The 12,961-nt window shown below is 34.3% G+C and overlaps 2 protein-coding genes across 2 annotated transcripts in view; one reads left to right on the top strand and one right to left on the bottom strand.

The window, feature by feature from the left end:
- The window catches only part of LOC117333878 (peroxisomal membrane protein PMP34-like), a 42,300-nt gene that overhangs the window by 27,110 nt on the left and 2,229 nt on the right, over positions 1-12,961 (bottom strand). Inside the window, exons 3-5 of the mRNA XM_033893299.1 lie at positions 7,000-7,066; positions 4,030-4,184; positions 2,974-3,099 (exon numbers count right to left, since the gene is read on the bottom strand). Of these exons, the coding sequence (XP_033749190.1) occupies positions 2,974-3,099; positions 4,030-4,184; positions 7,000-7,066 (348 nt within the window). The remainder of the gene's footprint in view (positions 1-2,973; positions 3,100-4,029; positions 4,185-6,999; positions 7,067-12,961) is intronic.
- The window catches only part of LOC117333887, a 35,896-nt gene that overhangs the window by 5,993 nt on the left and 16,942 nt on the right, over positions 1-12,961 (top strand). The window lies entirely within an intron of this gene.

A 12,961-nucleotide genomic window follows, 5' to 3' on the forward strand; every position in this document is an offset into this window, starting at 1 on the left:
ACAGATACGTTAGACACCAGACATGTGACGTACAACACCTATGTCTCCAACATCTGTACAGACACTCTACACAGATACGTTAGACACCAGACATGTGACGTACAACACCTATGTCTCCAACATCTGTACAGACACTCTACACAGATACGTTAGACACCAGACATGTGACATGTACAACACCTATGTCTCCAACATCTGTACAGACACTCTACACAGATACGTTAGACACCAGACATGTGACGTACAACACCTATGTCTCCAACATCTGTACAGACACTCTACACAGATACGTTAGACACCAGACATGTGACGTACAACACCCATGTCTCCAACATCTGTACAGACAATATACACAGATACGTTAGACACCAGTGGACATGTACAACACCCATGTCTCCAACATCTGTACAGACACTCTACACAGATACGTTAGACACCAGACATGTGACGTACAACACCTATGTCTCCAACATCTGTACAGACACTCTACACAGATACGTTAGACACCTTTATGACACCATAGTCATTGTCTGTCAGAGGCATCACCCACAAAGGAGGTAACACAAGATACAACAAGTGCAATCAATGATTGCGAAAGCTCACTGGCGGCAGCAATCACACTATGCATTCATTTTTTATGTATGTATAATTATGTCATTTTGAAATTGTATGTCACATAATATCACTCCTAGACCTCTAATGGATGTATAAACCAAATAAGAAGGGTGTGGACTTACAAGCTTTCCAAAACTTACCCAAAAATCTTAAGAGGGTTTTTGTGCCAAAAAAATTAAGTCCACTAAATGGTAAATGCCAAAAAAAATCTTTTTTTTTTGCATGATTTTGCCATAACATCACTCCTGGATCTCTAATGAATGTATAAACCAAATTAGAAGGGTGTGAGAGCATAATTTTGGACTTACTCCAAAAACTTTAAAGTGGATTTTGGTGCTAAAAAAGTTAAGTTCACAAAATGGTAAAATGCGAAAAAATCACAATTTTTTTCTGCATGATTTTGCCATAACATTACTCCTAGACCTCAAATGAATGTATAACCCATATTAGAAGGGTGTGAGGTGTATACTTTTGGACTTAGAAGCTTTCCAAAAACTGATCTCAAAAACTTTAGAGTGGGGTGGGACGCCGACGCCGGGGTGACAGCATTAGCTCATTACTCGTAACCGGTGAGCTAAAAACTTCAACTGAGTGTTAACAACGAACAAAAGCTCAAAACAACTTGAAGTTCAAAACAACTTGTATTTGGACAAACAATATGATTAAAACACAAGACAAGAACATATAACTTATGGTACACAACTGAGGACAGGTGGATATTTGCGAAAATGGTGAAAACATCTTCAGTTATATCAAAGTATCACCGTGTATTAGTTTAAGATGAAAAATTTAAGACTGGACACTAGCCTGGACACATTGTAACTAAATCTGAAATTAAAACAGTATATCAAAAAGTCTAATGTATATACTAGATATTAATTAACATAGCACAAGGTAAAAAATAATCCAGAACTTACACGAATGTAGTGTATTCCTATTCAGCAGGATTGAATTTTGGAAAATATTAATTACATTTTGTATATCAAATATCTTTTTAAGACATTTTGACACAGTATGTTATTTTAAAAAACCTACAATAACCCTAACCTACTATTATCAAATACAGAGTATAATACAAACCTTTTGTTTAATGGGTTGTTATATTACAAACCTTTTGTTTAAGTCCATACCTACCTAAAATAAGTTTCTCTTCTACATAATCTAATAGGATAAACATCACAAATACAACAGCTGTATTTCACAGCGACATTAGCACTGACTGATATGTTTCATTCATTTGAACAATCTAGATAGCCCTTCACCTCAGCATGATACAGGCCTAATATCAGGTCTCTGGGCCTCTTGGTTATTGGGGGGGGGGAAAAAGTCATTTAAAGCTTTTAGCATATTTGACCCTGTGACCTTGAATGAAGGTCAATGTCACTCATTTGAATAATCTAGATAGCCCTTCACCCCAGCATACTATATGCTCAATATCAGGTCTCTAGGCCTTTTGGTTATTGAGAAGAAGTCAAAAATGTAAATTGTTTAGGAACGGACGACGACAGATAAAAGGCAGCAGGAGTCACAAGTGACCCTTTCTAATCGCCGCGATTAGAAAAGGTCAATTGAGACTTCGCCTCAGGTGACCTAAAAAACAAAAACAGAAAATTCATGTGTACTCGCTGTTACCTGTGTCGCCTGAATGACATGTATAAGTTATACCTAAGCCCATTTGTATGTGCAAATATCTGTAGTCCCACCCATTGGCTTATCTCATACCAACGAAAAAATAATTACATCCTAAATCTTACCGTCATCTGGTTGAAATCATATTGATATATCAAAATCTTTTCCCTCGACTTTTCCATGTTTTTGCCAAATGTGGTCCACACCTGTCTAAGTTTCATCTAAACATTGTCGTATTTTCTCTTGAAAATTCTCCCTTTCTTTTAAATGTTCACATCGGTTTTTTGCTGACATCTCTGTTTGTGTCATTAAACAATAATAGTCCATACCCACCCAAGATTCCTTTATAATTCAGCATTGTATTCTTTATTTTATTCTCTGTTTGCACCAAACCTATCTCTACAGGTAAGATTTCTTATATACTGGCTTCCTAATCTTTTGATTTTTCTGTTTTAACTGATGCATTTAATGTAGTCTTCACCTAACTAAAATTCCTTTACATAAAGCCATCAATTGGACTTTTCCCCCAAAATGTCACTGTTTGATTCAAACACAGCCTACACCTATCTGAAATTCCTTTACATAAGCCATTGATTCAACTTTTCTCCCAAAATGTCACTGTTTGATTCAAACATAGCCTCCACCTATCTGAAATTCCTTTACATAAGCCATTGATTCAACTTTTCCCCCAAAATGTCACTGTTTGATTCAAACATAGTCAACACGTACCTAGGATTCCTTTATAAACTGGCATCTTTTTCTCCCGATATTTCTCCGTTTGAAACTTGGCACCTTGAAGCTTCAGTCTGGTGTTCACTACCCATAATGGAGTTGTCACGAGGACATTGATAACCCCTATGGAAAAAAAACGTAAAACATGTCAATGTCTCTAACTCCCTATTTCAACGATACAAAATCTAATGTGTTTTGTTTAGCAAAATTTTTTCATGATTGAAAAAAGCACATAAGTAATCAAAATATTAAAATGAAAATTAAGTATGAAATCGATTAGGTATAAACACATGGTTGTTTCGATGGAGGTTAAATTTTGAGACTTTGATAAGTGAACTATATGCATGGGAATTATTTCTTAAATGAGTTTTCATTTCATGTGAGTCATTTGCCATTCAAACCTAATGACAATCACATCATTGTCAATAGTATGACGTCCCAATTGGTTTCAAAGTGGTAGATCTAGTAAGAAACATTCAAGGGTATATTACACTAGTGAACTGGTTTATACACTGTACATAATTCTTGAAAAATCATAGTGCATGTAGCGTTAAAATTCAGGATCACTGCCACATTTTTTTCAGCTTCAAGTTCAAAATACTCCAGAATACACCAAAGGACTTCTAGAGTCAAACCTAGGGACATTTTGGTTGTCTGTTGCTACCCTACAGTAACCGGCGAGGATCAAAGGCCACTCCATCTACATACAGGCCAATAGATTTTCTATTCTACCTGCCCATTGGGCCAATTATATTGACGCTATTTCTTATTTCTACCCCTGTACACACATTAAAGTTTTGTCTAGTTTAAATGACATAACTGCATGCAGAGGGCATTAAAGATACCTATAAATACATACAATCAGCTCTCTGTATAATTCATGACTACATTCTTTTTTCTTTTTCTAATTAGTATATACTGGGATATGCATTATACAGCTTGGAGCTACAAAGAAACCATAGGATATAATGTTACTCTCCTGAGGGAAATCTTCTGTTTTAACATGAGCTGTGACTTCTACACCAATGAACTTGTAGCTTGCTGCAGACTAACCTGCCATAAATGCAAACGTAAGATCCTTGAGAGCATCAGGTTTTCCAGTGTGGCCCAAGAATACAGCCTTCAGTCCGTTATAGGTGTAGAAGTAGACGAAGTTGGAGCAGCACAGTGATGTCAGTACTGGCATCAAACCTCTGTATAGCGACATCCTGTCAACATCGACATAAAATATAAAGAGAGGTCATTCTGTGTATTACCGTTTCAGTGTAAACTGTAAACCATCCCTTCTTAGTATAAATAATATCATTGTCATGCAAATATAATTATCATTGATTATGGGAATCTTATTCAGGAACTTATTTGTGCACATATTACTTTTTAGCAATTCATTTTAATACAATAATAGAACCATCATAAATATGTGTACATTGTACATTACATTTTATTGTGTGTTAGATAGAGCTAACTCTGAGGTGAGTAGTGGCAATGTAGAGCTAACTCTGAGGTGAGTAGTGGCCATGTAGAGCTAACTCTGAGGTGAGTAGTGGCCATGTAGAGCTAACTCTGAGGTGAGTAGTGGCCATGTAGAGCTAACTCTCAGGTGAGCAGTGGCCATGTAGAGCTAACTCTGAGGTGAGTAGTGGCCATGTAGAGCTAACTCTGAGGTGAGTAACGGCCATGTACAGCTAACTCTGAGGTGAGTAGTGGCCATGTAGAGCTAACTCTCAGGTGAGTAGTGGCCATGTAGAGCTAACTCTGAGGTGAGTAGTGGCCATGTAGAGCTAACTCTGAGGTGAGTAACGGCCATGTACAGCTAACTCTGAGGTGAGTAGTGGCCATGTAGAGCTAACTCTCAGGTGAGTAGTGGCCATGTAGAGCTAACTCTCAGGTGAGTAGTGGCCATGTAGAGCTAACTCTGAGGTGAGTAACGGCCATGTACAGCTAACTCTGAGGTGAGTAGTGGCCATGTAGAGCTAACTCTCAGGTGAGTAGTGGCCATGTAGAGCTAACTCTCAGGTGAGTAGTGGCCATGTAGATCTAACTCTGAGGTGAGTAACGGCCATGTACAGCTAACTCTGAGGTGAGTAGTGGCCATGTAGATCTAACTCTGAGGTGAGTAACGGCCATGTACAGCTAACTCTGAGGTGAGTAGTGGCCATGTAGAGCTAACTCTCAGGTGAGTAGTGGCCATGTAGAGCTAACTCTCAGGTGAGTAGTGGCCATGTAGATCTAACTCTCAGGTGAGTAGTGACCATGTAGAGCTAACTCTGAGGTGAGTAGTGGCCATGTAGAGCTAACTGTCAGGTGAGTAGTGGCCATGTAGAGTTAACTCTCAGGTGAGTAGTGGCCATGTAGAGTTAACTGTCAGGTGAGTAGTGGCCATGTAGAGCTAACTCTCAGGTGAGTAGTGGCCATGTAGAGTTAACTCTCAGGTGAGTAGTGGCCATGTAGATCTAACTCTCAGGTGAGTAGTGGCCATGTAGACCTAACTCTCATGTGAGCAGTGGCCATGTAGAGCTAACTCTCAGGTGAGTAGTGGCCATGTAGAGCTAACTGTCAGGTGAGTAACGGCCATGTACAGCTAACTCTGAGGTGAGTAGTGGCCATGTAGAGCTAACTCTGAGGTGAGTAGTGGCCATGTAGAGCTAACTCTCAGGTGAGCAGTGGCCATGTAGAGCTAACTCTCAGGTGAGTAGTGGCCATGTAGAGCTAACTCTCAGGTGAGTAGTGGCCATGTAGAGTTAACTCTCAGGTGAGTAGTGGCAATGTAGAGCTAACTGTCAGGTGAGTAGTGGCCATGTAGAGCTAACTCTAAGGTGAGTAGTGGCCATGTAGAGTTAACTCTCAGGTGAGTAGTGGCCATGTAGAGTTAACTCTCATGTGAGTAGTGGCCATGTAGAGCTAACTCTCAGGTGAGTAGTGGCCATGTAGAGTTAACTCTCAGGTGAGTAGTGGCCATGTAGAGTTAACTCTCAGGTGAGTAGTGGCCATGTAGAGCTAACTCTGAGGTGAGTAGTGGCCATGTACAGCTAACTGTCAGGTGAGTAACGGCCATGTACAGCTAACTCTGAGGTGAGTAGTGGCCATGTAGAGCTAACTCTCAGGTGAGTAGTGGCCATGTAGATCTAACTCTCAGGTGAGTAGTGGCCATGTAGACCTAACTCTCAGGTGAGTAGTGGCCATGTAGACCTAACTCTCAGGTGAGTAGTGGCCATGTAGAGCTAACTCTCAGGTGAGTAGTGGCCATGTAGATCTAACTCTCAAGTGAGCAGTGGCCATGTAGATCTAACTCTCAAGTGAGCAGTGGCCATGTAGAGCTAACTCTCTGGTGAGTAGTGGCCATGTAGAGCTAACTCTCAGGTGAGTAGTGGCCATGTAGAGTTAACTCTCAGGTGAGTAGTGGCAATGTAGAGCTAACTGTCAAGTGAGTAGTGGCAATGTAGAGCTAACTCTGAGGTGAGTAGTGGCCATGTAGAGCTAACTGTCAGGTGAGTAACGGCCATGTAGAGCTAACTCTCAGGTGAGTAGTGGCCATGTAGAGCTAACTCTCAGGTGAGTAGTGGCCATGTAGAGCTAAAACTGAGGTGAGTAGTGGTCATGTAGAGCTAACTCTCAGGTGAGTAGTGGTCATGTAGAGCTAACTCTCAGGTGAGTAGTGGCCATGTAGAGCTAACTCTCAGGTGAGTAGTGGCCATGTAGAGCTAACTCTCAGGTGAGTAGTGGCCATGTAGAGCTTACTCTCAGGTGAGTAGTGGCCATGTAGAGCTAACTCCCAGGTGAGTAACGGCCATGTAGAGCTAACTCTCAGGTTTATTGTTATTACATTAAAAACAAAATAATCAAAATAATAATGATCACAGGAAAAAACGTAGAGGTAACTAAGTATCCTGACCGATTAAATGTTATAAATGTTCAATCGGGAATTGATAATAGCCAACAGATATAAGTTAACTTTGAAACAGTTATATGACAGCTATGGAGGTAATCAGCATTATAACAGAGTAAGCTCTAGATTACACTTACACTCCTTCCTCCCGTGCTATTTCTGCCATCACTACTGGGGAGTGCTTGGCTTTCCGGTGATCATCAACTTCAGTATAAAAATGTCAAAATTACATGATGTACAGACTGCATATATCATAATCAAATAATGTTATAAACTATTAAGTCACTTTATTAGTACCAGCTGGTAATTGTTGATTTGCTGTTGAGAGTTTCAAGGAAATAATCATACAAAGTAAATATACATAATGTAATTATATGGTAACTGTGGTTGATATGTAATTAAAATATACTTACCACCAGGTAAGTAAACTGTTTACATGATATGAATATGATGTAGTATGACATACACAGTAGCTTACTTCTTTTTTATGATACTGTTTACACACATAATTCAGGTGGTGATATTACTTCAGAGTTTTTCACATTGGGAGCACTGTGCAAAATTCTGATCGCCATAACTGTAGTTTCTAAAGAAAAATAATTTTGATGCAATTCATTATTACACTAATCTGTTAAAATTTACGCTTAAATTTCAGTTTGCCAACTAAGTACATTTACTGTACATAAAACAGCACTCTCATCATATTATCCAGAAATTCAAACCAAACTTAATTCATAGCAAATTTAATTCAATATATCTGAAGCATTTTCTGACAGTTAGATTCATCTGTTTGGTATTTTAAAAAATATCTGAAACACAAACAATGATTGAAAACTGTCTGTGTGCTTTCAAAATTGTCCATTTCCTTTGTCATTAATTAGCAACAAGTGTAAATCACAACAGTAGTCTATTTGTGGACAATTTCAAAAGTTTACAAACACAATTTTCAATCGCTGATTGTGTTAAAAATTTTTACAACCTACATTATATTACTAGCTATCCTGACAGCCACAGGGAAATAGACACTAGATATTTAAGTTTTAGCCAATTTGACCACTTAACACCCCTCTGGGCCTTGAATTGAGAGTAACTATATATATAATTCACACATTTTGTTCATCTTTGAATTCCTTTTAATCAGAACTGATTATGAGGTTTGACTTCTCAAAGAAGGAATGAATGACAAAAAGTAAATACAATAGGTCTCATTTGAGTCAAGGAGTTGGGACATTTGTTTGTATAATAACGGCTAATGTTATAGTTCTATATAATATAACAGCTAATGTTATAGGTTTATAATTTTTATAATAACAGTTAATGTTATAGGTTTATATAATAACAGTTAATGTTATAGGTTTATATAATAACTGTCAATGTTATAGGTTTATATAATAACGGTAATGTTATAGGTTTATATAATAACGGTTAGGTTTATATAATAACAGTTAATGTTATAGTTCTATATAATAACAGTTAATGTTATAGGTATATATAATAACAGTTATTGTTATAGGTTTATATAATAACGGCTAATGTTATAGGTTTATTTAATAACAGTTAATGTTATAGTTCTATATAATAACAGTTAATGTTATAGGTTTATATAATAACGGTTATTGTTATAGGTTTATATAATAACTGTCAATGTTATAGGTTTATATAATAACGGTAATGTTATAGGTTTATATAATAACGGTTAGGTTTATATAATAACAGTTAATGTTATAGTTCTATATAATAACAGCTAATATTATAGGTTTATATAATAACGGTTAATGTTATAGGTTTATATAATAACGGTTATTGTTATAGGTTTATATAATAACAGTTAATGTTATAGGTTTATATAATAACGGTTAATGTTATAGGTTTATATAATATAACGGTTAATGTTATAGGTTTATATAATAACAGCTAATATTATAGGTTTATATAATAACGGTTAGGTTTATATAATAACAGTTAATGTTATAGTTCTATATAATAACAGTTAATGTTATAGGTTTATATAATAACGGCTAATATTATAGGTTTATATAATAACGGCTAATGTTATAGGTTTATATAATAACAGTTAATGTTATAGGTTTATATAATAACAGCTAATATTATAGGTTTATATAATAACGGCTAATATTATAGGTTTATATAATAACAGTTAATGTTATAGTTCTATATAATTACAGTTAATGTTATAAGTTTATATAATAACGGCTAATATTATAGGTTTATATAATAACGGCTAATGTTATAGGTTTATATAATAACGGCTAATATTATAGGTTTATATAATAACGGCTAATGTTATAGGTTTATATAATAACAGTTAATGTTATAGGTTTATATAATAACAGTTAATGTTATAGGTTTATATAATAACGGCTAATATTATAGGTTTATATAATAACGGCTAATGTTATAGGTTTATATAATAACGGCTAATGTTATAGGTTTATATAATAACAGTTAATGTTATAGGTTTATATAATAACAGTTAATGTTATAGGTTTATATAATAACAGCTAATATTATAGGTTTATATAATAACGGCTAATGTTATAGGTTTATATAATAACGGCTAATGTTATAGGTTTATATAATAACGGTTAATGTTATAGGTTTATATAATAACAGTTATAAACCTAATAACAGTTAATGTTATAGGTTTATATAATAACAGTTAATGTTATAGGTTTATATAATAACGGTTATTGTTATAGGTTTATATAATAACAGTTAATGTTATAGTTCTATATAATAACGGCTAATGTTATAGGTTTATATAATAACAGTTAATGTTATAGTTCTATATAATAACAGTTAATGTTATAGGTTTATATAATAACAGTTAATGTTATAGGTTTATATAATAACAGTTAATGTTATAGGTTTATATAATAACAGCTAATATTATAGGTTTATATAATAACGGCTAATGTTATAGGTTTATATAATAACAGTTAATGTTATAGTTCTATATATATAATAACAGCTAATGTTATAGGTTTATATAATAACGGCTAATATTGTAGGTTTATATAATAACGGCTAATGTTATAGGTCTATATAATAACGGTAATGTTATAGGTTTATATAATAACAGTTAATGTTATAGTTCTATATAATAACAGCTAATGTTATAGGTTTATATAATAACGGTTAATGTTATAGGTTTATATAATAACGGTTAATGTTATAGGTTTATATAATAACGGTTATTGTTATAGGTCTATATAATAACGGTTATTGTTATAGGTCTATATAATAACGGTTAATGCTATAGATTTATATAATAACGGTTAATGTTATAGGTTTATTAAATAACAGCTAATGTTACAGGTTTATATAATAACAGTAAGGCTATAGGTTTATATAATAACAGCTAATATTGTAGGTTTAAATAGTAACGGCTAATATTATAGGTTTAAACAATAACGGCTAATGTTATAGGTTTATTTAATAACATCTAATGTTATAGTATCACTCTTCCTGGTACCAACGCACACCTATGTGAGTATGTAAATCATTCTTCAAAAACTTTACCCTTCTTATCATATAATTTTCTGGATTGGTCTGGCCTGGGCAGCAAAGCAATTGTACTTATATACATACATATTAGCTGTACAAGTTTACATTTTATTCAATCTTCGGAGAAGAAGACAACAATTTGGGAATTTTTGAATTACCCATATGGCATATTCATTATTGCCCTTGTTTTAAATTATTGATATTTAGTTAGAAATACAGTTTTGTTATTATGTCGGTATTCTCTGTTGTTGTTTTTTTTTTATATATATATACCTTGTTATTCAATAATCAGCACCCTACGTGTATACCCCACTTTCTGCAAACTTTGATTGTGCTAAATACACCAAATACGGTATACGGACTAATGTTACTTTACTTGGTGAGAATCATCAATAGCTGGTGACAGGAATGGATGACTACAATGTAACAGACAGGTAAATGGACTACTTTATCAGAAATCAATTACTCTAACACAAACCTTGGGGTAAAAGTCTAAAATGTATCCCAGATTTGATTCTAGATAAAACACTAAGATCCATGCATGAAAGAGTTTTGACATGCCAAGTAAAGTGGTTTATTCAATTGTAGGCTAACCTATCTCGGGCAGTGCAAAATTAAACGACTTTTGAAAAACTCTCTCGATTGTTCATCAAATCATTTCCTTTTGCTGGTGGGTGTATTCACCCTGGACATATAGACTACATTATATATCGGCAGCGTTGAAATAGAGCTGCGCCGCTTTCCATAGAAAATAAACACTGTCTAGTGCGAATTCGCAGCATACAGCTTTGCTATCAAATTCATAATTGTCTATTTCTCCTTTAAATAGGGCAATTACAAAATTTTCTTCTTCCATCTGCGATAGTATCAGATACGGTTGGACACCATAGTAGTTTATTACTTTGTCCAGGAAAGTGTCCCTAATAAAGAATGTCACATTACAGTCAGTGACGAAATGCCTAATGACGTCATGGAAGGGTTTTTCCGAACTTCCCACAAATTTTACTATTTTGTTCTGTAGGTGGGCATGTTATCATTTTACAGATGTATAATATTTCTTTCTTGTTCGTATTTTTAAGGATTGAATAATGTTATGTTGAGGTGTATGGGGGTATAAACCTCAATAGGTCTCTTCGTCTACATATGGTTAATACTTTTAGGATTTCTTTCGTAAACAAACTTAATAGCGAATTAAAACAAATATTAGTTTTAAAGGAATTTATTTCATATAAATATGATCACTTTTGAAAAGGAATTAAAAAATATAGTCCAAGCTCGACAAATGTATTCCTACGCCGGACTTGATATAGTTCATTGAAAAATGACTCGAGTTAACTGTGGTAGGTTCATTGAGTCTGAATTGAGTGGAAATATAAATATTCCAACTTTAACAAGTTGTATGGTTCACTATATGTCTTATGTACATTTTTAAAACGATTAAATCTGAGTCATTGTTAACTTAACTAAACATATCTATATTGCCATGACATTTCCCATATAAATATATACATGACATAGCCTGCACATGAATACTCCAGACTAAAGAACATTTCTCTGCAGCACCAGACAGATAATTTTAATAAGAAGATTAAAACTTGTAAAATATTTCATTAATGTCAGTTCACCTAAACTATAGGTAATAAATTTCAGCAATCTTTTACCTGGAATCTTCAAATTAAAGGCATCAAGAGTAAATAAATTACAATTGTCACAGTATGAAAGATTATACAGTGACTAAAATGTAATTAATGTTATCTTATACAGTAACTATCGATATAAATATACAGATGTATGTACTTGAATGTGTTGATCAATTTTTTTTAATAATGACCTTCTGTGTTGAGCTATGAATTATATACATGTACATGTATATTGTATTTATATTCAAATACACATGAAGCTTGTATTAATAAACATATGTAAACATGTATTTTTATTGCATTTAAAAACTTGCATGGACTTGCATGTACAGATGTATATGACATTAAATGTCAAATTTTTCGTTCAATATTCTGTGACATGTGAACTTATGAGCCTGTAAATGTACTTTTGCTACAGACGCTGGTCATTACATGTATATATACACAGTAATTTTACATATGCACAAATTACTGTATAAGGATTAAGATCGCTCAATTATAAAGTACTTGCTGCGTACAGATCGAGCCTGAAACATCTACAGGAGTAAAAACTATGTCACTATAATATTAGTTACAATGTAAGTATATTTTTCCCTGTAACTATATATATACAAATGCATTGATTATGAAGTCATACCAATATGATTGTAATTGCAATGCTGTATAGTTAAATGACAAAAGAAAATGATATACCTAGGTATTATTGTTACTATATATATACAGCTATTGTAGGATGTCTGGCAATTCAGGAATCATAGAAACAGATTTGTACGATATATTTGCAACAGAGCACATGATTAATTTAATTAAAATCACTGCCTCTGCTAGGGATCGAACCGGGAACCTCTGGCTTACTAGTCTTACGATTCTCTAGCCGAGTGATATATTGCGGCTAGTATTTACCAGGGTTACATACCTATTGTAGGATCTA

Source organism: Pecten maximus, chromosome 1 (assembly GCF_902652985.1).
Source record: "Pecten maximus chromosome 1, xPecMax1.1, whole genome shotgun sequence".
NCBI classification, from domain to species: Eukaryota; Metazoa; Mollusca; class Bivalvia; order Pectinida; family Pectinidae; genus Pecten; species Pecten maximus.